At 39.8% G+C, this 25330-nt stretch overlaps 2 protein-coding genes across 5 annotated transcripts; one reads left to right on the top strand and one right to left on the bottom strand.

Annotated features, from left to right (window-relative positions):
• Positions 1-1004: 1004 nt before the first annotated feature.
• Positions 1005-17662, top strand: AMN1 (antagonist of mitotic exit network 1 homolog). The gene is made up of 7 exons (XM_061444868.1): positions 1005-1179; positions 4022-4154; positions 7224-7368; positions 9438-9655; positions 12446-12502; positions 13666-13777; positions 14424-17662. Exons 1-7 carry the CDS (start codon positions 1022-1024, stop codon positions 14495-14497), a joined length of 897 nt encoding a protein of 298 aa, XP_061300852.1. The 5' UTR covers positions 1005-1021; the 3' UTR covers positions 14498-17662.
• A 585-nt stretch (positions 17663-18247) lies between these two features.
• Positions 18248-24353, bottom strand: ETFBKMT (electron transfer flavoprotein subunit beta lysine methyltransferase). Of its 4 annotated transcripts, XM_061444872.1 has the most exons (5): positions 23454-24353; positions 23126-23158; positions 22730-23011; positions 19907-20037; positions 18248-19173 (listed from the first exon to the last, which is right to left on the bottom strand). In XM_061444872.1, exons 1-5 carry the CDS (start codon positions 23456-23458, stop codon positions 18809-18811), a joined length of 816 nt encoding a protein of 271 aa, XP_061300856.1. In that variant the 5' UTR covers positions 23459-24353; the 3' UTR covers positions 18248-18808. The 4 variants fall into 4 exon arrangements, with proteins under 4 accessions (XP_061300856.1, XP_061300853.1, XP_061300854.1 ...); XM_061444869.1 differs by having other exon boundaries at positions 22730-23296; positions 23454-24352; XM_061444870.1 differs by having other exon boundaries at positions 22730-23158; positions 23454-24352.
• Positions 24354-25330: the final 977 nt, after the last annotated feature.

Genomic DNA, 25330 nt, shown 5'->3' with positions numbered 1-25330 from the left:
CAACTCACAGATGGCACACTCGGTTCTTGCTACAGTAAGCACCCCTCAGCGCCTCTGAGTTGCCTCATTTCTGCGGTCGAGGGGAAGGCTAAACCAAAGCTTGCTCTGTTGGCTTCGTGTGCTTCCTGCTTTTGTTAAAAAAAAAATCTCAACTGGCCCGTGCTGACTGAATAGAATTACAAAGGTAAATATTTATCCACGTGCGTGAAGTGTCCCAGCCAAAACAGGAACATCCAGGTGATTTTTTCTTTAAGTGATTTTATAGCTTATGCTCTTAAAGAGCATGATATGAATCATCCTATTACCTACTAATGCATATTTCTAACTATTAAATCATAACAAAGTACATTTTGTAGGTCTTGTAGTATCATCATCCATCAGCATCCTTGAGGATTATCTGTTAATCCAGATGTTGCAGTCACTGATTTCAGCAGTTATCTGGGAATCATCAGCAACCCATGTTTCTCCCAGATATTTAATTCTGGGTAAACAGGGGTTTCCTTATCTTAGTCGATCACTTGCTCTTTTTAGTAGGGGCGACAGGTCTGAAGATAATGATGCAGCAATTATATGCTAATAATGTTGTTAGGTCTAAAGAACTGTGTAGTCTAAATTTATACCACACTATCGAGACAGAAATGTAAAAGACAGAAGGAAAAAGAAACTGAATTGCAAATAGCAAGATCTGGCAGGCAGCAGGGTCTCGTCTCTGCAGATTAATGGAGGTTAGAAAAGCGGTGCTGTGGTATGACTGCGATGATGCCAGCTATGAGGGAAACTGGTTGAAACAACTGCACCCCTTGCCTGAAGGCTGCTGATCTCCCCAGGTCCCCTTGTGCTTCTCCCCTGCTTGGGAAGAACTCTGCCCTAAATACTAAGCGCTGGGGGCTTAGTGGGGCGAGACTGACACTTTGTGCGAGTTTTGGGGCTTTTCATGCGCTTCGTGAGCCGCCCCCCCCTCCCCGCCACGACCCCCGAGTCGATCCCAGGGCTGGCCGAGAGCAGGACTACATCTCCCGTCATGCCTGCAGTACTGAGAGAGCCGCCGCCATTTCGGTACCGTCCCCGGAGCCGTTGGGTCCGGGCGGTGCTGCGTTCCCCGTTTCCCGCCGCTGCTATGAGCCGCCTCAGCGGCGGTTGGGAAGGCGCCGGCGAGGAAGCCCAACTCCTCCTGGACCTGTGAGTGCCGTCCCGACACCCTGTCCCTGTGCCCGCCGGCCCCCTCTCCGTCCGGAGGTCCGGCGGGTTCCGGGCTAGCCGGGCGGGTTAGGCCGCTGCGCTCAAAGCAGGGCCGCGGCCTCGAGTAAAAGCATCGCCGCCGAGCAGCCCTCGGGGCCTCCTGTGGGGAGCCCGGAGGAAGGGTTTGGCCAGGGGGGCAGGGTTGGGCAAGCCTTTGGCCGGGGTGGCACAGTTGGTGACAGGGTTTGGTCATGGTGACAGGGCAGGCGGCAGGGTTCAGTGGGAGCCCCAGGAGAGGTGACGGGGTTTGATGGGGTGGCAGGGTGAGTGATTTGGTTTGGCAGGGGTGACAGCATGGGAAGAGTTCCAGGACAGGTGGCAGGGTTTGACAGAAGTGACAGAGCTTGGCAGGTAAAGCATGTGGAGGGATGGGTGAGTATTCCTGGCTTCACCTGGCCCCAGTGAATCCACCGAATGGTGTTTTCTTTGTGGTTTTCATTATGCCAGATTCCTCTGCGTTCAGGAGGGAGTCTGAGCATAAGAATAAAGTATTTGATTTGACAACTGAAATTAGCTAGCAAACAATACAGTTAGACTTTCATTCTTATTTTAAAGCACTGAATATGACATAGTTCCCCTGGTGTAGCCAAAAAGTGGTTTAGTTTCTTATAAAGTAGAATAAGAGTGAAAACATAACTGAAATGATTGTTGAAACTGTAGAGCAGTAATGTACCCTGAGAATATCCACCAGCTGTTTGAAAAATAATATAATTAATCTTAATAAGCTTTCCTCTCAAGCTAAGATTAAAATTATGTGGCAAGAGACAGTTAAATGTAACCAGATGATTTGGCACAGCTTACATTGATTTCCATGTATCTGTATAGGTTTTTGAAGTATTTTCTGCAAATTTGAACCAAGTAAGTCAGTCTGTTTGGTCCCTACTCCGGTATGGCTGTGTTAGCCACTTAGTTATCTTCAAGAGAAAAAAAATTAAATTTGCATTGAGTTTTTAGATAGCACAGTTTTTACGTACTACAGTATATGGTGACAGTTGGCCTCCTTCAGGATGAATTGACAAGTTCATTTACCCAGTGGCCAAAATGTAGAGTCATATGAAAATATGCATTTAGCACTTCAGCACTGAAGTGTGTGCCCTTGTATGATAGAGGACTGCTTGCCCATTCGCATGGCATCCATTATACAAGAGGGAACAGCCACATGGAAAGTGCACACATAGCCCCCCCAAAAGGCTCAGAAACTATTATTTGACTCACCCTAGCCAAAGATAGGTGCTGTTTTAACACTGAGGAGGTGCTGGTTCATTTGGGATCTCCACAGGAAAGATGTGGGTTTTCAAGGCTAGTTAACTGGTTCATTACATAAAGGATAGTAGAAAACATGACAGCAGTCTGCTGCTCCTTCTGACGCTGGGGACCCTGGCTATGGCAGCATGAGAAGAGCCCCCCTCACACTGAGCAGCATGCTGTGCAGAGCCCGTCTGGGGTGAGGTCTTTGGAGCTTTGATGAGATTTTCTTTTAGGAAGTAAACAACTGTTCTTTATTTCTGCAGTTAAGCAAAGGAATGTTACATGTAGGTATGCTGTTTAATCTCAAGACAAAGAATGTGGTGGTGTAACTTGCTTGAACATGCACTGACTTGGAGCCATGTACAGGCTTCTCAGTGTCAGCCAAGTTCATCCAGCAGCCACCGCAGTTTGGTGAAGATACTGCATTCTTACACATCTCCAGGGGAACAAGTTGAAGGCAGTCAGGGTGTGTGCTTAGGTTATGTAACAGCAACTTGTGCTGATACACTGCAAGCCAGTCCTGTGTTTACACTGCTTAGATTCAGCTTGACATCAGTGTCTTCTAGTTAGTGTCTTCTGCAGTGACCTGCTAGAGGTGCCCTGACTGCACTGTGGTAACTTTAGTGGGTTTTTTAATGTGCTTCCACACTGGAAATCTTGCTTCTTTCCTTGCTTAAATCTGTGCCACACTTCAGACTGTAGAGCCTTAATATTTTGACCTCTCATGAGTTTTCAATTGATATGAATTTAATTTGTCGTGATTTGGTGGCAGTCTGGTGCCAGACAAGGTTCTTTTGAAGAAAAAAATTATCACTTGAGACTCAGAGTTGTGGCTCTGTGCTAAATCTCGTTTGGCTTAACTCTAGGCTACTGCTGCCCCCTGCCCTCAGCCACTTGTTTTGGCAGTACTATTTCTGTGACCTCACAGTTTCATGATTTATTAATACAAAATTAGTAAAGATAATACTAGGATAGAAAAATTTATGTCTCAAGTGACAAACGTCTGTCATCAGATCTAGTTTTAAGCACAGAGTTAAGAGAGTTGGGCACAAGGTTACACAGCACAATTCATATTAAAAGAGTGCTACAAACTAGGCAGTGAACAAAATACTGTATCTGAAAATAGCTCCTTGACGTTTTTAGCTGAGGTGAATCAAAGGTGTTCCTTCTCTGGAACCAGCTGTCCTAACTGAAGGTTTACTGCCTACCAAGTGGAGGCTTTGCTGGTAAAAAGGCTTTTCTTAGAGCTTATGAATGTATGACCAACAAACTCATTTTGTGAGCTGGGTTAATGGTTGCAGTCAATGAGGCTAATTTATGCCTAGCGTTGACTGGGGAGCACTTGCCACAGAAGGATCAGCTGATTGACCCCAAAGGGCAACAGCTGAATTGGTGGTAGCATGGAACAGCTGGAACTGATAAGGTTTGAAGGCAGCATAGCCAGTTGCAGAAGGTGACATCTTATGGCTTGATTTTTCTAATTCTAGTATGTAATGCCTATTTTTGACTATACTGTAACTTTCCTTTATTTCAGGTGCCTTCAGTGTTTGACAAAGAACCTTTCCAGATATGCTGCAGATATTAAGTCATTGCCACCCAACATAAAGGATAAACTAATTAAATTAATGAGTAGGCAAGGGCAAATAACTGATTCAAATATCAGTGAGGTAAGAACCCATTCAAAACTATACTGTCTGTGCTAGTTAATACACAAGAAAGAGCTAAACTAAAACTTTAGACAACAGATAAATTCAGGCCTGTTTACTGTATGTCTCTACCGTTTTTTCCTTAAACTTCAATAGCCTTCATTAACCTTTATTAGTAGTAATAAGATTATGTTTGTAGTGATAAAAGTGTTCTCTGTTCAGTGACATGTATCATCTCTTTTCAGTATGGGAAACTAGACTTGAAAACCAATTTCCATTCCTGAATGTAGTGTGTTTCAAGAAGCTAGTGCATAGTTTAGTAACAAAAAGATTTCAAGAACTTGTTAGATTTCTTCTATGTTCTGTTGACATTATGCACACGATCTCCATATTTCAAAGGATTAAAATTTAAATAAATTACATGATGATGGGAGGGCTAGAAATCGATGGTCAAATTCTCACATCTCTTGTGCTCACTGATGTGTGCCAGTTTTTCAAAATGAAACCAGTTAATGGCTTTTGTTTTAGCTGCAAATTCAGGGGCACGTCTGTTTTGGTATCTATCTGTTGCTATCTTGTTTAGCCTCAAAGGGAGGTGAGGGAATGGAGGAAAGCTAAAGGTTGGCCTTAGTGAAATGTAAAATGAATGACTCCCTGTTCATTCCTGCTTTGACCTGTAACTTGTAAGAAGCAAATAATATCAGTTTCTTAGAGTCAGAATAGTGAAGCCAAGACTAGAGGCAGAATCGGAAGTATTGTAGAAGACTTACGAACAAGAAATTTTATCTTTAGTACGCACCATTTTTGGATTGTACAAAATAAGTCTCTGAGTAAAAATCAGAGTCTTATTCATTTATCTTATTTTGAAAGGTTTGAGTTGACACAATTTGGTTTAGGCTATCTTTTCAGTAAGTAATCCTTTCTAAGCATCCTAAGAGATATATATATAATTAAAACCACGTGATCGTGTGTCTATAAATGTGCAAAACCTATTAGGATATCTTTAGTCTGGAAATAAACTAGAGAGTTTAAGATACAGTCTTTTCCTCTGTTTGTAAAATCTCATCTTACTTGTAATTCATCTGTGCCTTCTTTGGAGACTGTTTTCCATTCTGACACTGGGATACTCTGTGCTGCTTCCTTTTCTCATGTGTTTTCTCCTTTCTCTGTTCCTGAAATTTCCTGCAGTTATAGCCTTAGCTGTCATCACTTTTCTTAGACATGTTATACCTTAGCTCTCTTTACTAACAGTTTCCAGGTTTATTTCACTTGTATGTTTAAAAGTACGCTGGCCACCTCTTGAATTCTGAACACATAGCATTTCTCCATACCAATTTGCTCTGCGGTTTTCCTGTTCCATCATCTTGCAGATATTTTTTCTGCTTAGCATAGCAAAAATGGCTTATGTTAGTTAGCTCTTCTTACTACTCCTTGTTCACATCATGTATGACTGAAATATTTTACATGTGGCACATTTGCAATGTTTCAATTAGTCATCCATACAGATAAGGAATTCTCTTTCTTTGCTATTACTTCTGTCCTGGCCTTTTCTTTCATAGTCTCCACGGTACTGTAGCTAGGTCTATTCTCTTGGAATTTTCCAGGCTGTATTATCTCGTTTGCTTTTATGTATGTCCTTTCTATGGTGTTTAAGTATCTTGCCTAAGGTTAAAGATCTTCCAGTAGAAATTCTGTTAAGTTGCACTTATGTATAAACTTGTATTTCATCTCTTACCTCCCTGTTCTTTCCAGATTTGTGTTATCATGCATTTTTTTTCCCCTTATTCTGCTTTTTCCTTGGAGCAGCCTTTCATGAAACACATGGTAAACTCCGTACTCCAATTCACTTTTACCATAAAGATCTATAAAGCCATTCAGCATGTGTCCACAAGATAAACGTCTGTACTTCAGTGTCCTGAACTCTGCATCCAAACAATCCTTATTCTATCTAAAGTTCCATTTTCTTTGAGACATATTAGGTTTTAGCTGTCAAAGCTATCTGAGGTCTGCCATTCAGAAATCAGAAAGTTTTGCTTGTTTTTCAAAAGACTTATTTGACTTTGTCAGTAAAGATTTTAGCACCTTATATATTTGCAAAACATAAGTATTCCTTGTAATATCTTTACTGTGCCTCTTAGAATGGTGAACCTGAAAAAGAAATAGGCCTTTAACAAGCCTGTCAGTTATGCTGTTACCTTTGCTTGTGTATGGAAATCTACTGTATGGTTTTATCCTTGTTAAGGAAGGGAATTGCAAGCTGAAGGGAGTAATAGTAATGTGAAAATTTGATTTAGCGCTTGCTTGTTGTTCTGAAAGACAGCTCAATGAAGGTATAGGTTGTTTGCACAAGAGGGAGCTATGAACAGTATTTATTAAAAAGTAGTGGGAATGCTTGAAAATGAAATTAGAGGTTATATATATGGGTATTGTTACTAAAATCAGAGGATTTCCATTGCTGTGGGTCTAAATTTCATAAAAAATGTCCCCTTGGGGAAGATTTCACAAAATCCAACCTATGGTCTTATGGGAGTGAAACAGCCTATTTAATGAGGATTTAGAACCTCCTCATGGTATGATAATGGGATTGCTTGTTTATGAGAAAAAGCGCGTGTGTGTAGGTGACAGAAATACACTGGGGCAAAATATCTTTAAAATATTACCCTTTTCTGTTCAGTGAATTTAAGTTTTGATCGCCATCAGTATATTTTTACACTTCAGATTACTGCCATCAAAATTGTAAGACTTTGAGGGTGTTATCCTCGGTAAACATAGGTGAGCTAGCAGAAGCATTAGTGATAGCAACTGCACCATCAAAACAGTATTTCCACTGTTTAAATAGTAGTGTTAATGTGCTCCTACTGTGGATGTGATCACAGAAATGGAATGGTCATGCTGTAGGGGATGAACAGTTGTGGCAAATATACCATATTTTCTTTAGAATTTTTAGGTCCTAGAACTGGGAACCCCATCCCCTAGTGAATATTTTTAAAAAGTTCTATGTCATGTCTAACATTACAAGGATTTTAGATAAAAATAGGTATGTTCTATGACATAGCAGAGTTTGCCTGAAACAGTATGTTTTCATTACAGGTATTGCACCCTGCTGTAGAGTCTCTAGACCTTCGAGACTGTGATATTTCAGATAATGCGTTACTGCAGCTTCATAACTGCAAGCAACTGAAAAAAATCAACTTAAACTCTTGCAGAGAAAACAGATTTGGAATCACTTCAGAAGGTATGTTGTCTGTGCACAGGTAACAGGGATCTTAATTCTGTTTCATTTTTCTTGTTAGATTGGAGTAAGTTGCAAAAAATGTCTTGGGTAAATGTTGCTTAAAAAAATCCCCAATGTCACACCAATACTAATTACACGGTTGTGTAAATTACAGGCCTGGAGCATTGATTAACTTACAAAAGAGAGCTATCAGGTTACTCACATGATAGTTTTCTGGTAAAACTATGGTACATTTGATAATCTGTTCCACTTCATCATAATTATTCCTTCCTCAGAACTTGTTTCAGAGCCTTTCCAATACCACTGGGATTGAAGTTTCATCAAATGTGTTTGTTATTAAATAAGCTTATATATCTTCTCTGACTTAAAAGACTTGACTTGCTTTAGGACTTCAGGATTTCAGGTGTTACAACTTGAAACTGGAGGTTAAAAGTATCAGGAGCTATTAGCTTAAAAGAATTAAGCTTGCTGAATTCTATTTCCCGCAAGTTTTGTTTTGTCTTTTTGGTTAGACTTACTCCTTGCTCCATCATTTACTCATCCTTATTGAAAATTGAGGCAAAATATTCATTTAGTATTGAGCTAATGTATACCATACTTTAAATCAGTCCTGGTTTGTATTTTCTTACCATTGCACACTGGTACACTTTTTAAGTGGTTAAACTTTTAAAAATGGATTTTGTTGATTTTTCAGTGTCACCTCATTACACTTTTTGACCCCTGAGATACAGTTGTGATGGTTTTCCTCCATGGCTTCATCTATCCACTGATTTCTAGTATGGTTCTTAAGGTACCAGCTAAGCCTAAAGCTCTTTAGGTATATTTTTTGTCTGTTTAGGTAGAGGTTCCTGATCACTTTATAATTAAAATTGCAGTCTAGTTCTTTATTGCAAGTTCCTAGTCCACTGAATTTTACTAACTCTCCTTCTTTTAAATTGAGAATCAGTTATGAAGCCTTTAATTTAAGCTGGAACAGTTCTTTCTCACTCATCTCAGTTTTCATAGAGAAAAAAACAAAACAAACCAACTTAAACCCAACCCATTTGCATTACCTTTTATTAATTCAGTACTAGGTGTGTGTGTGTGGGCATTGCTTGGTTTGTTTGAGTGAGGCTTTTTTGTTTGTCTTAACAATCCTGTTGCCTACCACATGTAGGAATATCTGAGCCCTGAAACATTTGCTCTATAGGTTGCACATGGAGTATCTCATGTCCCTTAATACAATATCCAGTGGTACTTCTTTGTCAAATTCAACTACCAGTACTGTCTGTTCTGTCCTTCTTTGCAAAGTGGTTTTGACCCAAGTGTGTGCTATTTTATCAATGATTCCGTGGACTTCTTGCATGGTAACATATCTTAATGTTATTCAGCTGTTTATTTTTATCTATCCAGAAGTAATGTATTTTTCTGTACCCCTATAATTATCATGTTTCTGTCATCCTTACAATAAAAGTTCCTTCACAATTTGCATCTGCGGTTCATGTACTTTTACTGACTACCAATATTTTGGTCATTACTGACTATCTGGGCTCTTAGGGCACCAACAGACCCTAATGGCCATGACTGGTCTCACCTGCCAGATCCACCTATGCTAACTGCCTAGGGACCCTCAAGTCCTGGCCTCAGCCATGTCATAGGTGTACCTGGTTCCTGTCCTGTTTCTGAACTATTGTTTTGATTTTTTGAATTGACCTTTGACATAACTTCTTACCTCACTTTTTACCTGGGACCTAGCACTACCATTATTCTGCTTTCGAGCTATTGGCCTTTCCTTGTGCACTCACTGAGCTGATACCTCATGTATGTAAGATCTCTCAGGTATCCCTCTGCATTACAGAAAGGAATTCAGTATTTAGAAGTTTTAATCAACTCCAGCATTGTTCATTGTTCATTGTAATTTTCTTTTTCTTATTCTTGAATTAAAAGAAACCAGCCGCAAAACTGAGTCTGCTGGGATGGCATGAGATGAAAGTTAAGCAGCCAATGACCAGAGGACAGCATACTGGATTCAGCATGGTGGTTATGTAAAAAAATGAGTAATTCTTTAAATTGCTCTGTTTCTCTGACAGGTGTCATAGCACTGGCCTTATCCTGTCCTTACTTGCGTGAAGCATCTTTTAAAAGGTGCTGTGATATAACTGACAGTGGAGTTCTTGCTCTTGCGCTCAACTGCCAGTTCCTACAAATAGTGAACTTGGGCAGTTGTTCAGGCATCATGGATGCATCTCTGCAAGCACTAGGAGAAAACTGCAGATTTCTTCACAGTGTGGATTTCTCATCTACTCAGGTAGCTATGGTGGCAATTGGCCAATTGACTTCTATTTGTTTATTTTATAAGATTGTTATGATAAGGTTGAAAAGGGATCTTTTTAGCTGTACTCTTGACAAGATTTAGGACCATAGGTCCTTCCAATTTCCTCCTTTCAAAGAAGAAGAAAGACACAGTTTGCATCTTGGTAACCAGAAAAAACCCACATTTTGATATTACAGCATGTACTGTGGACCAAACATAAACTTTTATTAGAATCAGCGTAATAGTGGAGATTTTTTTTTCAGTATCTTTATTGAGAGCAATAATTTTCTTCAAGTTGTAATCAAAAATATTTCATTTAAAGAAAGTAGAATCTTACAGATATCATTGGCTTTTTATTAGAATAAACTGACCTGACTAATATAGGATATCAAACAATATAAGCCTCTAGTAGAAGTAAATTAATGTAATTAATTCTAGTAATTAATTCTAGTTCAGGAGTGACTGTGCTTTCTCAATGGCTTGTCAGAGTTACGGAGTCAACTTGGAAAGTGACATTTAAAATGTCAGAAAGGGCAGGTAAGAGAACTTAACAACAGTATTCAGTGTAAGAAGGGGAGCTCAGCTACAACAGCAATGCTGTAACATACTTTATAATTACAGTAAGATAATGAAGTGAGGGAAAGGATTTTCTGCTGTAAACATCTGGTTGACTGTGATGGTGAGTGGTTATGTTGAATGTGAGCCAAGCACAGAGAATTCGTAATGAAGTGTCAGATTTGGAAAACACACAACAGGTTCTTATTTTAGATGCTGTTCTTTCTGATTTTGCAGAAGTAGAGCATCAAAAGTAATTTTAATCTTTTCCTTGGTAATTTTTATTTTTAACATTTAACTCTATTTCTTCAAACTTTCTTCATTACTTTTTTGCTCCCTTGCCTCTCTTCTCCTTCATAGGAAATAACTAAGTTTCCCCATTTTCCATGTTTTAAATGAGATTAAAGTTTCTTGAGTAACTAAATGTTTCCACATTTTGAATTTTTTTCTGATAATGATACCATGATAATACACTAGAATTCTGAATTTTTTGACTAAAAATAAATAGAAACATATACAAGATGTAACTGAAATAAGTGTGAAGTGAAGCAGAGAAACTATGGATAGCTCTTGCCTCTAGAGATCACAAGGCCTAACCATACTCTTGTGTTTGAGTGCCAGAGTGCGTAGTAAAAGTATCAAGTGTAACTTGCAAAGCTGTGTGAAAAAGTAAGATGGCAAGAACATTGGAAATAAATGAACAGGCAAAGGAGGACACAGCTCACTTGTAGGAATGTGGAAGCAGATGTGAGCTAGACCACAGAGGGACTAAATGCTTCAAGGTGATGTAGCCATTTTTAAAATAGGTCTCACCTGGTGCCTGCAGAGATGAAGTACAGTAAGTAGAAGGTATGGAAGTAGTGTAGGGAAGGGAGGGGACTTTGTTTTAATACAAAACTGGTTTCATGCTCTCATGCTCTCATAACCATATACGCACAAGCAACAAGACAGTAGCATTCAGATGATCTCTCAGTGTTCAGTCTGGCCCAGGTTTGTTTTGGTGACATGAAGATACTCAGGCTGATCTTAGACTGGTGACCACTGGTTTTGGATGTGTCATTTTAAACCCTTTTGGGAACTGACAGTAATTACTCTCTCCATTCTGTCCCACTTGTGGGAATTATTAGAATTTATTCATTCACTGCTCTTTGTCTCCTGGTCTGGGTGTCTTGTGCTAAATGTGTTGCCATCTTAATGACCTGCTAAGATAGGTGTTGACAATACCTGACAGTTCTTAGAGGCCTTTATATGCCTTCATGCTGGGACATTCCTGTCCGTTCTCCATTTGTACTGATCTGACCCTTTCTGTTATAGTTCTGTAAGGCAGACTGGTAATAGAGGGCCAGAAAACAATTGGAGCAACAGGAATAACCAAACCTTTAAACAGAAACCGAGCTTGTGGTCTATGGATTCAAGCTGTGCGATTTGGCTGAGCCTTACTGTGTGTATTTGGTGACTACTATTCCTGCCATCTAATATAAGCTCTGTGAAAAAGCCTGTGTGATGAATCTGACATCCAGTTCAGCTTTCAAAGTGAAGAAGAAGTTTAATGAATTTGGTTCCTGGAAGCAAACAAGTAAATTGCCCTTTATTGCCTTTCTAAGGAAAGGAATGTCTTTTGTCTCTCTCCTTGTGCTTGCAGGTAATCATTGTTCAATCACTTTGATGAAACTTTTAGAGCAAGTGCATGATAACTGCTGTAAGGCTGCTTGTTTGAGAGATTTTCATCTTGTGTAACTGTTTTGCTTCAGAGAACAGATAAAACACTCCTGTGATTCCTTTTTTGTCTTTTTTCCCAATCCAAGAAATTTCATTAATATTTGCAGCAGTCCTGAAAACAGGAGAAAAAATAGTCTGGGTAGAGCACAAGTGGTTTAAGCCTTAAGAAATTAAAAACTGCAATGCTCTGACCATGATAGTGTGGCCACTGTTCAGTGAGGCAAGGAAGCTGCAGGACCAGCAGTGACACAGTTGGAAACATCTGTTTAGAAAGGCAGGCTGGATCACACAGCAGTATAATGCAACAGTAGGTAACAGACTGAAAAAAGCTATACTTGGGTAATTTTCTCTACAAGCTTAGCTGGGAAGAAAATCCTGTAATGTTAAGTGTATTCAGTGAATGTAGGGAGTGAATAAATTAATAACATTTCCACACACCCCCAAATAGCTGTATTTGAAAAAATGAGCTTTAATCTGCTGTATTGATAACAACGTGATTTTTTTCTCTAGGTAACAGATGATGGTGTTGTAGCACTAGTAAGTGGAACATGTTCGGAAAATTTAAAGGTAACCTAATAACAAAGAAATGAACTAAAACAGTTGCCTGCATTTTAAAGTTATTATCAGTATTGCTTCTGAAAGACAGTTTTTATTGACTGACGTTTGCCTTTACGTACACACTTGGCCTGATCTTGGTTATGAATTGAATATTTTCAATCTCTGTCTCTCTGTAGCAGTGCCCCATACTAGCTTTTTGAGAAGCTCAGTCTTTCCAAAATGAGTTTTCTGCTGTTTAATGTAGTATGGTTATTTTAACTCACATTCTTTCAAGAGAGCTGTATAATAAGTGCAAATGAATGCTTAACTTTTTCCTTTGATTTCTGTGTAGTTATTTCTTGATTCTGTTGAACACTGAGGCAGAATTTGTAATGTGAATAATTTCACAGATACAAGAAATCACTTAGCAACTCTGCACAGATAAATCTCTTAATTTGTGAAAGCAACCATGAAAATGAAGTTGTCTTTGCGTAAAGAATATCTGGACACTGAGGCAGTGATAAAATGTTGAAGAGGCATCCCATACCTCTTGCCACAAATGATCTACTTTTCTATGTAGTGCATATCTGTATGTGTTTACTTTCGTAAAGAGTGGTTCTGAATCCAAGCTAGGCATTTAGAAGTTAAGATGGGAAACAAGTCACAGTTGCTAGCTTATAATAAAAACAAAGCCAAAAAAAAAACCACCAAAAAAACCCCCCGCAACCAACCCCAAACAAAATACCAAATCTGAGTCAACTGACAGTATTAATAACCTGGAAAAATAGAACTGTTACTGTTTTATTTGGAGGACAAACAATTAGGTTTGGTTCTTTTCCGGCTAATTTTGTCTATTTTGGACAAACCTTTTAGTCTTGAATCTAGTCTTCATAAGTGATGTAGTACAAGATGATACTATCTTTCAGAAAATAGCAGTGAGATATTTTTTATATACTAGAATTGACTTGAAAATGTCTTTGTCTTTTAGCTGGTTATACCTTTAGCTGTAGCAAAACATTGATTCCAGCTGTTCTAAACAACCCTGAGACTATGCAGATAGCCTTCATAAGAGGCATAGTAGGTCAAGTTTTCTTCTAGGTGGGAATCTATGAAAATGATTGGACAAAGGAAAGCTCTGCCTTCAAAATGATGGGTGCCCTGACAGGCTTTTGTAACTACTATTTTCATAACAGGAGATCCACATGGAACGCTGTGTGAACCTGACTGACGTCGCTGTGGAAGCGGTCCTTACTTGTTGTCCGAAGATACACATTTTTCTGTTCCATGGATGCCCTTTGATAACAGGTAGGTCAAATCATGCAGCAAGCAAGAAGAGTAATTACTTCTGATAGTATCTTCTTGGTGTTTGGAAACACACACTACACTTTGTAAATAATCCCAAAAAATAATAGCTCAATAAATTAATAGTCATACTGTGAGATTTTTCAAAGCAAGGTGAGAGTTTTGCTTTGATATATGGAAACCATCAAAGAGGGAATTTTTGTTGTTGTTCTTGAATTTGGATTTTTTTAATTCCCTTCCCCCCTAGCCCAACGTACTGATGAAGACCTAAAGTTGATGATAAGACTTCAGAAACATGTGTTAGCATCTTAAACCCCTCCTCTATTCCAAAAGTATGCCACAGTATCCATTCTAGAAGCAGTGGAACGGAGAAGGACTGGTCAGCCTAAAACAAATTTAAGAGAGGTTATGATATATCTTGAGCTTTTAAAGTTTGTTTGATTGGTGATGCATTGCGGTTATGTGACTGGAGAAAAAATTGAGTAGTTTTGAGTTACTACAGGTGTATCTGAAGTGCGATATTGTAATAGCAAATTACAATAATAAACATAAATGCAGATATGGAATTATTTTGCTGTTAACCTAATTTCTAAACACCACTTACGTATATTCGGAATGAATAACAAGAAATTCCTTGGTTCTGTTCCAGATTGTTCCCGAGAAGTTTTAGAACAGCTGGTCATATCAAACAAAATCAAACAAGTAACATGGACTGTTTACTGATTGTTTATCATGTACGTATGAGTGTAAAGTTTACAGCTGGGAGAGCTCTTTCAGGAAACAAGCACCTTGGAGAAATAGCACCTTGGTGACTTTTGGACCATCAGATTGCTTCCCTCCTTGTTCCCACTAGAGGTCTCCATCGCCATTCCAGTCCTTGCCTGTGAGTCTGGGCTTCCCCGTTGTCTCTACTTAGAGCCCTGTATGTCTTTGCATTGCTAATCATACTTCGGTAAGAGGAAAGTTAAACTATAATTAATATTACACTGTCATCGCTCAGCCTCCTTCAAGAATGAGATTTGGCTACTACTCTGTATCTTTTACCATCGTAGTTACATATACAAACCAAATTTAAGTAAGTCTGTGTTCTGAGTTTGTAGTCTGAGAGGGTAGTTGCAACTAAAAGTACCAACCCAAACTATGCTGGAGTGTCTGTAAGGTTGGGACTGTAATCTGACAAAAGTCAGCAAATCGAACTGGTGACTGGAGGTGGCATTAACAGCAGTGCAAATGTATTTTTAGTAAGAAACAGTCTCCTTTCACCATGTACTTTTGCTGGGTCTGGAAAAAAACTGTAGGTACCTTTTTTTTGATGTTACTGATGCTGCAGGTTTCTGTTCTTATTTTCTAACGCTGGATTTTTATACATCAAAAACTACAGTCTGTGAACATGTAAACGTAAACTTTGAAATTGTTGTGGTGACTTAATTACAAAGTAGTAGCTATGAATGATTAAAAAAAAATCTTATATATGGGCAAATACTTATTTGCTCTGACTTTTGCCTAAGTTGATGAAAATCCTTCTAGGGAACAAAATACTGGTCCTCATAAGCATTGCTATGAGTGAAATAGGACCAAGTTGAATGAGTACATGAATCTCAGGATGCTAGAGTTCAGCAGAGTATGTGTTCTGCTGTGTGTGGTTTCTTTCTAGTGGCCCCAGAAGCTGAAAATAACCACTTGTATATTGTTTAATTGTGGTCATAATAAAGAAAAAATCTTAGAAATGTAAAATGTGTTTATTACATGCTGACAATTAGAAGTCATGTTCATTGGCTTTCTTGAAACAGCATAACCTCTAGTGGCACTTTTGGGATTTTTTTACATTAAACGTTAAAAAATGTTAGCAATTTTAGCATTATACAGGGCAGGTGACACACTATGTTGATACTCTGCATCTGGAAGTAGCAGGGTTTAGCTAGGGTGATCTTACATGGATCTGATGACACTTAGGAAGCCGTGAGTTTAGGCAGCCATAAGGAATATGTTTACATTATGATTTAACACTTGTCATAGCCACAGTTATTTAAAGTGCTGCAGAAATAAACCAGTCTTCTACTAATCTATTTAAAATTCAGGTCAAATTGCATGGAAGATAATAATATATGTTGCATCCAGTAATATTAAAGGATATTACGATGTCTGACAATAATCTCTGTTCTTCTGTTGATTATATGGTTTACGGAAGAGCAAGTTCGTGTGGAAAACTTGTTCAAGTGTAACTGAAAGCATAATTTTCAAACTCCAGTGCCTAAATGCCTGGCTTCTGCTGCATGCAGTGCCATGTCTCAGCCCAGTGATGAGTACATTCCTATGATACCTATAAGCATAGTGGCATTAGTACAAACCATTCCTGCAAACAGGAGAAGTTGGTTTTGCTATATTAGCAACTCGCATCTGAAGGCTGTAATTGCAGTGACTCCTTGGACCAGATTGAGGCCTAAGAATGTAATCTACCACATCTTATTCCCTTTCTTGGCTAAAGAGTAGCTTATAGGATTGTCCTGTGGAATCCCTGTTATCAGTCAGGGCCCGTCATTTCTTTGAAGTCCTGGACATGAGTTGGCAATAAATTTGTTTTGTACTGTTTTTCATATTGATCCATCTAGCTGATTAGGCAGCAGCAATGACACTCCCAGTAGTTGTGACAAATAAGTAAAGCATAAGGACCATGCTGCCAGCCCTGGCTTCAAGAAAGCAACCGCAAAAAAAGTAAAATTGTGAGCTAACTCAGGTGGGATGGGGCCTCGGAAGTTTTCTAGTCTAACTTCCTGCCCAAAGCAGGGCCAGCTCAGAACTCAAACCTGCTTCGTTAGCGCTTTATCCAGCTGAGTCTTGAAAAACTGAAGATGACAGAGCCTTCACAAACTTTTGAGGCAATTTGCTCCATGGCTTGACTATATTAATGGTGGGAAGATTTTCCCTTCTATCCTGTTTTGACCCTCTTTTGCTTCACTTTACAACCCTTCTCACTGGAAGAGCCTAGCTGTCATCCTGCCAACCTCCTTAATAGGTATGGGCAGGCTGCTTGTAGATCCCTTGAAGCCTTTTCTTTTCCAAGCTGAAGAAGCCTAGTTCCCTCAGACTGTTATTGTAAGACGTGTAACTACAACATAGTGTGGTGACTATCACCAGACTCTCATCTCAAGTGCTACATCCAGAAAGAAGATTCTAAATGGAGATGGCATAAAGCAACTAAAGGCGTAAGAGCACCAAAATCTTTAACAGCAAAGGACACTTACAAAACAAATTCTATCTGTGGGACAGTGCTACTACTAACCTCACTGCCTGAGTGGTTCTTTTTGCCCTTGTTAATGTAAGTTTGGATTTGTCAGGTTGAAGGCAAATGCAGCTTATACTGTGTCCTTAAATGTGCATGTAGATTTACCATCTTCTCCTGTCGCCTCTACTAAATGTGTAACTTAGTGGTAGATTCTCATCTGTGCTTAAAAATCTGTACAACACTGCAGTGAATTACCAGTGTATTTTTAGGTTTGAAAGTTTAACATAAGTCATGTTAAATCCTTCAGTGTCAAAGCATGAGTCTGTATGCTTATGTGTTTATTACTAGCATAACTACTAAAATATTTATTGATTCAAGTTAAATCACAGTCATTTTCAAAAAATGCTTACAAGCGTAGGGTGAAGTGGGAGAAGAACATCTGGTCTGCACTGATGACTTCATATTCCATATTGTTTGGATATTGTTACTGTTGTAGGTTGTTGGGTTAGCAGTGCAGAATACTTACTGTACTGAAGATTAAAGTTTGCAAACCTCCTGTTTGGATAGTTATGAAAACTTTTAAAGTTATATTTTGTAACCATGTACATTGTAAATGTGTTCCTAAACCTCCTACTTCATAAACACCATAGTTTTCTGAGGGAGCACCACCTGCTTTTTCATTTTTATAAGCTTCTACCATATCACCTGGTATTTGGATAGGTGTAGGTGCACTGTGTTCAACTCTGCAGTTACTAGTTCCTCATCACTGCTTGTCCAGTAATTAACTGCTGAAGGTGACAGTTCCTGCAGAACTTCCTGAAACATTGGTTCTTCTTCAAATGACTGCAGTCACAACCTCTGGCCAGTGTTTTAACCCTGCAGAGGGTTCTTCCTTGACAGATGGACCTGAGAATGATTCTTGGGCTTCTTGTTCAGTATCTCCTCCAGAGAAGAGAAAAATAATTCCACCTGACTTTTTAGTTCCTGTTTTTATGTAATTACTTTGTTAAAAAATGTCACAGAAGGAAAGATTTCTTTACCCTCACCAGTCTCCCATGGTGAGAGATTGCCTTTTTTTACCCCTGCAAAGTTAGAGAACGTAGATCATTTGACCTACTCTAAAGGATAAAGTTACCCTATAGCCATTATTATTTAATCACTTCCCACTTAGTAAAAACTTCAACTCTAGCTACAGTTCAAGAAGTGTAATTTAGATTTGTGTGCAACTCCTGAATAATCACTCCAGCAGCTTAAATGAAGAGAAAACGTTTTATTATAGAGGGGAGGGGGCGAAACAGTCAATAAGTTACTCTGACATTCAGAAGAGATACCTCAAAAAAGAGCAAGGCACTTTGAGCACAGTATGAGCTAATACTTTAGTGGAGAATTTTATGAAGGACAGCAATAATTTTCATTTTAATTAAGCTGCAGCAGTCTTTGAAAGCAGTGCAGTAGTACTTCAGCCACCACCTTTTCCCCCACAGCAATATGCTGGACGTCCAATGCATTTCACAATAGTGTCAAATAGCAAAACATGAATATATATGGAAAACATCAAGCATGCAAACTCTTTCATGTTACTTGTCTTTGGATTTATACTTCAGAGCAGGCCCCTTTGAATACAGTTTGCATGTAGTTTTTACCTCAGATGGAGCAAAAGCCTCAGTGAGTACGACCAAAATCAGTACAGAGAAGGTACAGTAATCTACCTTGCATCAACACTTGTGTTTCATGTTTAATTCCCATTTTCAATCTACACACAAAAATAAAAAAGCCAACCACGTGAGACAGAATTCATTAGAAAGCCAGCTTCAGCAGCTTTCCAAGCTATCTGAGGGCTGATAGCTCCAAACGATACTTGATGTTAATCCATTGTTCTCTTGTCTAGTATACTCGGGAAGTGAATATTCTATGACTTTGTGCAACTGACTGTGAATACGGTGGCTTAAAAACTGATGCCTGCCAGGGTCACCAATCAGCACTTCAGTTTGCTGTATCCTGATGCATTTCCTCAGCCAGTGATGTAGACCATCAGCAAGCTGTTCATCGTAAAACATATCTCCTAGAACAATGAGGTCCCAATTGCCAGCCTCTGAGTTAATGATGTTCTTAATGGTGATGGGGAAGGGATTCAAGTGGTTCAGTTCACAGTTCAAGATCATTGCTATTCCTGCAACTAAAGAAAAGACAAAATGAAAGTTATGTTTTTGCATTCTGCCACTCATGCCCCATACACATTTCTTTGACATAGCTTTCAATTTCATCTCTTTAATATTTTTGTTTATCCTATCTAGGAACTTAGACATAAGTGACAGAATTCTAACGTCACTGCAGCATGACATAGGAAAGAATATTCCTGGAATGGATACCAATGGAAACCAATCACAGAATTGAACCAGAATATGCCAACTGCTGAATCCAGGACATTAAGGCAGGACTCTTTATGTATATACTTCCTCCCTAACCAGTGTGTAACTAAATCATGAATAAACTGAATTCATAAGTCAATAATGGGAAAACTAAATGGGGGGTGAAGGGGAAAGACAAAATCTAGGCCCTAAAACATGGAAGGGCAAGAAATTGGTATGGTCCTACAGAGAAGCCAACTTGTCACCTGTGCTTAGAGTTCTCCTCCAACCCAGCTGTGATGGTGATGGTGTACAGGCAACACTCAATAGGAACTTTCTTGTTTGTTCATTCTACAGAGCTAGGGAGATATACCCAGTACAAGAGAGGTGGGTATAACCCAGTTTCCCATACTGGCAAAATCCATTCATCTTTTTAGTATTCTTAGAACTCTCTTTGGAACATGAATTTCTCCCCAACAGAGCAGGGAAACATTTGTGTTAAATGTGCTTTAAAAATTATTAAATATCTTTACACAGAGATGAAAAGAAAAAAGGCCTTACTAGGGTCAATGTCATTAGCAAGGACTTGCGATGCACCACTCATCACAGCAGCTATTGCTGTTGCTCCACATCCACTTCCAAGATCCAAAACCGACCGTCCTTTAACAACACGTGGATTATCTAAAATATACCTGAAAAGAAAAAACAACATTCAAGCAATGAACGGAATTATGCAGATTTCTGTTTTATGTTACACTGCAGAGTTCTTGTCACACATGTAATGAAGCATGGTATCTTAAGAACATGACTCCACATGTGCAGCTGGTACATGGCTCCTTCTTTGCTGATACTGATATAAAATCAAGACCCATCATCTTTCTCCCCTATTTGTCCTCCACCCCCCCCCCAAAAAAAACCAAACAAACAAAAAACCCCAACCAAAAACCAACAGACACAATAAAAAAAAATAAAAATTGATCCAAGTAAGCAACATTTTATTTCAATCAGCTCCTTCTCTGACAGGTGAGCTTATCTAATACACGGACACAAACTGCAAGGTGACTAAAATGCTTGGCACCAGACTCCGGAAAGGAAGGATCTGTAGAAATTAAAAGCAATCTGACTGAAGAAGCATGAGGATATATTCGCAGCTGAATATTGTACCCATCAAAAGACAAGGCCTACCCATTGCCCTAAAATACTGCTTATGCAACTGCTTGGAAGAACAAGGTCTCCTCTTACTTTTCCCAAGCCAGGCAGACACAGATGCAAATACTTGTAGTCTGCTTAATGTTGCTCCTGAGTTAGGAGTAAGCAAATGAGATTAAAGCAGCAGTGAGTAGAAAGGTTATCTTCACCCAGTTGCTGACACCTGCCAAGAGGAATCCACAAGCAAAATCCTCTGGGCTGGAAATGGAGAACTGACAGAAAGCAAGCAGCAGTTACTGCTGAACACTACAGATCATCTAGCCATTACCACAGGCTCACAACTTGAACAATTGCCTTGAAATTCAATCTTCTGCAAAGGGGAAGGCCTTAAGTGAAGGGGGCAAGAGCCCCAGGTGAGGAGTTACTGCAAATTGCCATAAATTCACTACCAATTGCCGTAACTTCTTTTAAAGTAGAAACAGAAAGGATTCTACGTCTGTGTTGAGTTCCAAGACGGAGGATTATAGCTGACTCTTTGTACAGGGCTACGGGTAAGCACAGGTTTTGCTGTGGGTTGCAATGCAGAGAGCTGTAATGGAAATGTTAAGATTGGTGTAAATGGCGAACGGATGGATGGAAAGGCCAGGACCTAGAAGCACCAGCAGGAATGGCAGAATGAGGCCTAGTAAGATTGTCAAGTGTTAACGGCACCTAATGGCTAGAGCCCAACACATCTGGATGCAGATTCCTAGGAGCCCAGCTTGGGAGAATGGAAGACAACCCACCCTCATACTAAACAGTTCAAGCCATTAAGAGACAACAGCAGAAAGGTCAAGACCAAGACTGAAGATACAGAACACCCAGATCAGAATAAATCAGGAGACATGAGGATGGCCTGACATCCTATGCCTCTTATCCTATGTGTCATCACAAGAAATCCTACCAGTTTACATATGCAGAGTTTGGTGCTTTTGAGTATGTAGTTACAAATCTAGTAAGTGAAACTGTCTCCATTTTAATGAAAATTACCTTCTCCCATGGCATCCACACAGTGCATTATGCTGCCGTTGGGAACTGCTATCTGCCATGCGGGGTTAACAAGGTGCCTTGGGTTTCACCAAGAGGAATAGCTTGAAATGGGAGAGTCCTGATGCTATGGAAATGCCGGCCATGAAACCAGCATGGTTATGGAAGCAGCATGTATTCAGGCTCCCTTTTTCTTTTTACTTTTCCAGATTATGCAGCTAATTTCTGACATCCCCAGTACATCAAACAAGTGCTTAAACACAATGAAATGTCAGATAATTATTATTACTACCCAAATGTCTAAGCATATGGATCATACAATGAGAAAATGTAGATATTACCTTACCTAATTTAATCATGCAATATTTAGGAACACTCAAGTTCATCTACATGGCAGGCTAATCAAGTCACAACTTACTTGTAAGACTCCTCTTTCTCCTGGTCAAAAAATACGTTGCTGCTTATGCTTTCTGACAGAAAAAACAGTAAAGCCCCAATTCAGATCCTTCTCTTTCATCTATTTGGGGGATGTCTGACAGCTTCTTTGCTGTAGCAATTATAAGGTTTTGCTGCTGTTCAAAGTGAGACAGCTAAATTTACAGAATAAAAGAACTCTAACTAGTTCCTGGAAATCAGGAACATTAAAGACATTTTGACAGTAAGTAGCCAAAACAGAAGTGTGGCTTCAGATGTGACTAAGAGACAGCTACAATAAGGCTACTGAAATCCTACATGAGGAGGGTGATACAGGCTAACCAACACTCCAAGTGCATCAGCATAAACCTACTTTTCTCAACAGACCATACCATAAAAAAAAAAAAATAAAATAACCAAACCCACATGTTACGACAAAACAGCAATCCTCCTGTTCAGAGTGACAATGAGTGATAAAATTAAACAGCTCACTAGGTTTTGATTGCACAGCCCTCCACAGACCCAAATTCAGTCCTGTTGTCAACACATGCATCGCCACTGGAGAGAACAGATTTCAACCCAAGAGCTCTAAATTATTCTATATACAGCAAGTGCTGAACCTTCACTGCCAACCAGCAAAGGTTGAGCCTCTCCTCTATAAGCAGAGGAGTACGGATAATGCACTCTCATGCAGGGCAAATACACATCACTAGGAATCACTACAAACACAGCTAGGTTTGACATCCTGGCCCACAGCAAACTGGACTTAGAACTTCAGTGATTCATGCTGGTTACCTGGAGAGGGCTTGGCCTCCTGGCCAGTAAATTGCCCAGAACGGGTCCCCATAAGGCCACAGGTCAGGTTTTTCCTTCCAGAACCTGCAGCGAGGTGTGAGGAGGCGCAGACGTATTTCTGGTGTGAGGTGCCCACTGCTGGTGACCTCGGTGTTCTCCTCCAAAAACGCTCTAACCTCGGGGTCCAGAGACTTGCCGGCACTCCAATGGCTGCAGCGCTTCCAGCACAGAGAAGGGCCTCCTCGCCTCCTGCTCCTCCAAGCCTTGGCAAAGGTGTCCTGCCTGCCCAAGACGAGGAGCCACTTCCAGCTGCGGAAGGTCATGTCTCCCCACAATTGCTAAGAGCACAGCTTATCTGAAGCAGATGATGGGGCAGAAAGCTTGAAAAAAACTCACAGGATGTTGTTTTTCATAGCAAGATGACAATTCCTAAAAGGAGAACAATGTCAGTGATGTTTCTTCAGTAACTTCAAGGCTGTGCACCACCAGGGTTTTAGGAAGGAGGTGCATGTGCTGTGGCATGACCATGATTGCATGCCTTGCCCCTTCTCAAAGAGCCTTTGGAGTCTTAAAGAAGGGCATTTAAGGAAGAAGGTAACAAGACAGCCTTTCAGGAGTGTGCTGTGAACATATCCAGTGAGAAACAACCAGTTAGCAGGATAGCAGACAGAGCTAAAAATTAAACTTGCAGCCTTTTAAAATTTCCCTGCACACAGCAACCTACCCCATTTAAGGTTCTTATACTGAATCTTAAGATTCTGCAGTAGGGCTCTGGCATTGCAGGACCTATGGACATAGCAAAGGTTATCAGTAGGTTGCTTGAGAGACACTGTTAATTACAAGTATTATAAGGACGACAAGACTTTCAGATGAAAGCATCTTTCCAAAGGCAAGCAATTAAAGGATTTCCTCAACAGATTTTCCTCTTTCTCTCTCAGATTTGGCAGGCTGCCAGCTCCAAAATGAAAAGTGAAAATAAATACATAAAAAAAACATCCCAAGAACTGATCTTAATCAGAATGTTTCTGACTTGTTGCGTTTCAGTCTGTATTTTAAAGGCTCCATTAGTCTTATGGAGCAATAGTCACACGTGGATGTTCTCAGCTGTAGAAGAAAGGAGAACGTCAATCACTGTAGCCCACTCACTGTGGGGAACTATAGAAACATGCTCCAAGCTGTCTAAAGAGAGAGAAGCTGAATCCAACATGTTTTTAAAAATGGAGTTTTTAGAAGGTGAGACAGTCAGACTGCATGAGCTCTCACTCAAAGGCCTCCTGACACCACTCCAGGCCAGTTTTCAGGTCACAAGCAGTGAAGGAGAATGGAGGATTGGTATGTCAGAGTTTAGACTACTCTAAGAATCAGGAGAATGGAGTGTGAAGAGCCGAAGCTCTTGGCTGAGTGGCAGATAAAGAAGAGCCTCTCAGCACTTTATTACCCACCACCCCCCTGATTCTTTCTTACACTGATCCTGCGATTGTTCCTCCCAAGGGGAGGCCTGAAGAGAGAGCAGCTGGTTTTCTGCCTTCCTGCTCACGTCTCCTTCCTCATCCATCCTTCAGCATTTACGTATCTTTTTCCTTCCTCATCTTGCTCTCTAATTTCTTTTCAGTCACTCAGACGTACTTGCTCCAAGGCACAGTTTTCAAACCTTTCCCTAAACCGATGACCAGAGAAATATTTGAGGCCTGTACTTCCACAGCAGCAAGACCGTAGGTACAGAGACACAAGAGAAACAGCACTTGGTGGTTTGTGATTATTTTCTCTCTCTTCTGCAATGGTTTTCATGAAAAAGCAGAATCATGCATCAAGAAAATCAACTTCAGCCTGCCCCTGCCTGTTTTGTACAGCAGAAGAACTGTGGCCAGCTTCACCATCTAGAGCTATGAAGGTTGTCCTCAAGAATAATGAGTTAAAGGGACAACAGGAAAAACATGCTAATAAAACAAAGTCTTAACACTTCATGTTTCACTGCTTCAGTTTTTCTTTGTCTGTAGTAAGAGTTAATATGTGTTTATTGACATTTTTGCTGTGCACTGGCCTCTGTTTCAGGTACTGGGTTTAGTTTGATTGATTATTGGAATGTTAAGCCATGAACATCCCTCCTGTTACACTTTGCTATTTAGGCTGATAGTCCAGTTAAGTCTTTGCTTAAGTCATTGGGTAAAAGCTTTATATTTTTATTACAAATAAATACATGTGACTGAACACTTTGAGGTTTTCCACATCGGAGAATGCCATTGCACAGTCCATGTAACTATCGAACATAATTGATTACTGCCTTCCTTCTTGAAGGCAGGGCTATATAATCCTCAGTTGCTTGAGGGAAGCATGAAGTTAACTGAAATCGTAGATATAAATCTTACCAGCTAATGCTGTGTACTGGTTTTTCCCCTCATGAATTACTACAAAGTAGCAGGGCTCAGATTCAGTAGCACATTATATCGCCTGTCACAATGGTTACTCTTTCCAAATAAGTTTACATAATCACAGGATGGTTTGGGTTGGAAGGGTCTTCTAGTTCTAAACCATTTGCCATAGCTTCTCTGGGCAACCTGTGCCAGTGCCTCACCACCCTCACAGTGAAGAATTTCTTCCCAA

This window comes from Pezoporus flaviventris, unplaced genomic scaffold, assembly GCF_033815535.1.
Source record: "Pezoporus flaviventris isolate CSIRO_AGI_PZ_B2104156 unplaced genomic scaffold, CSIRO_AGI_Pfla_v1 ptg000002l, whole genome shotgun sequence".
NCBI classification, from domain to species: Eukaryota; Metazoa; Chordata; class Aves; order Psittaciformes; family Psittacidae; genus Pezoporus; species Pezoporus flaviventris.
Note: the sequence above shows the minus strand (reverse complement) of the source record. Positions and strands in the feature narration are given on the sequence as shown.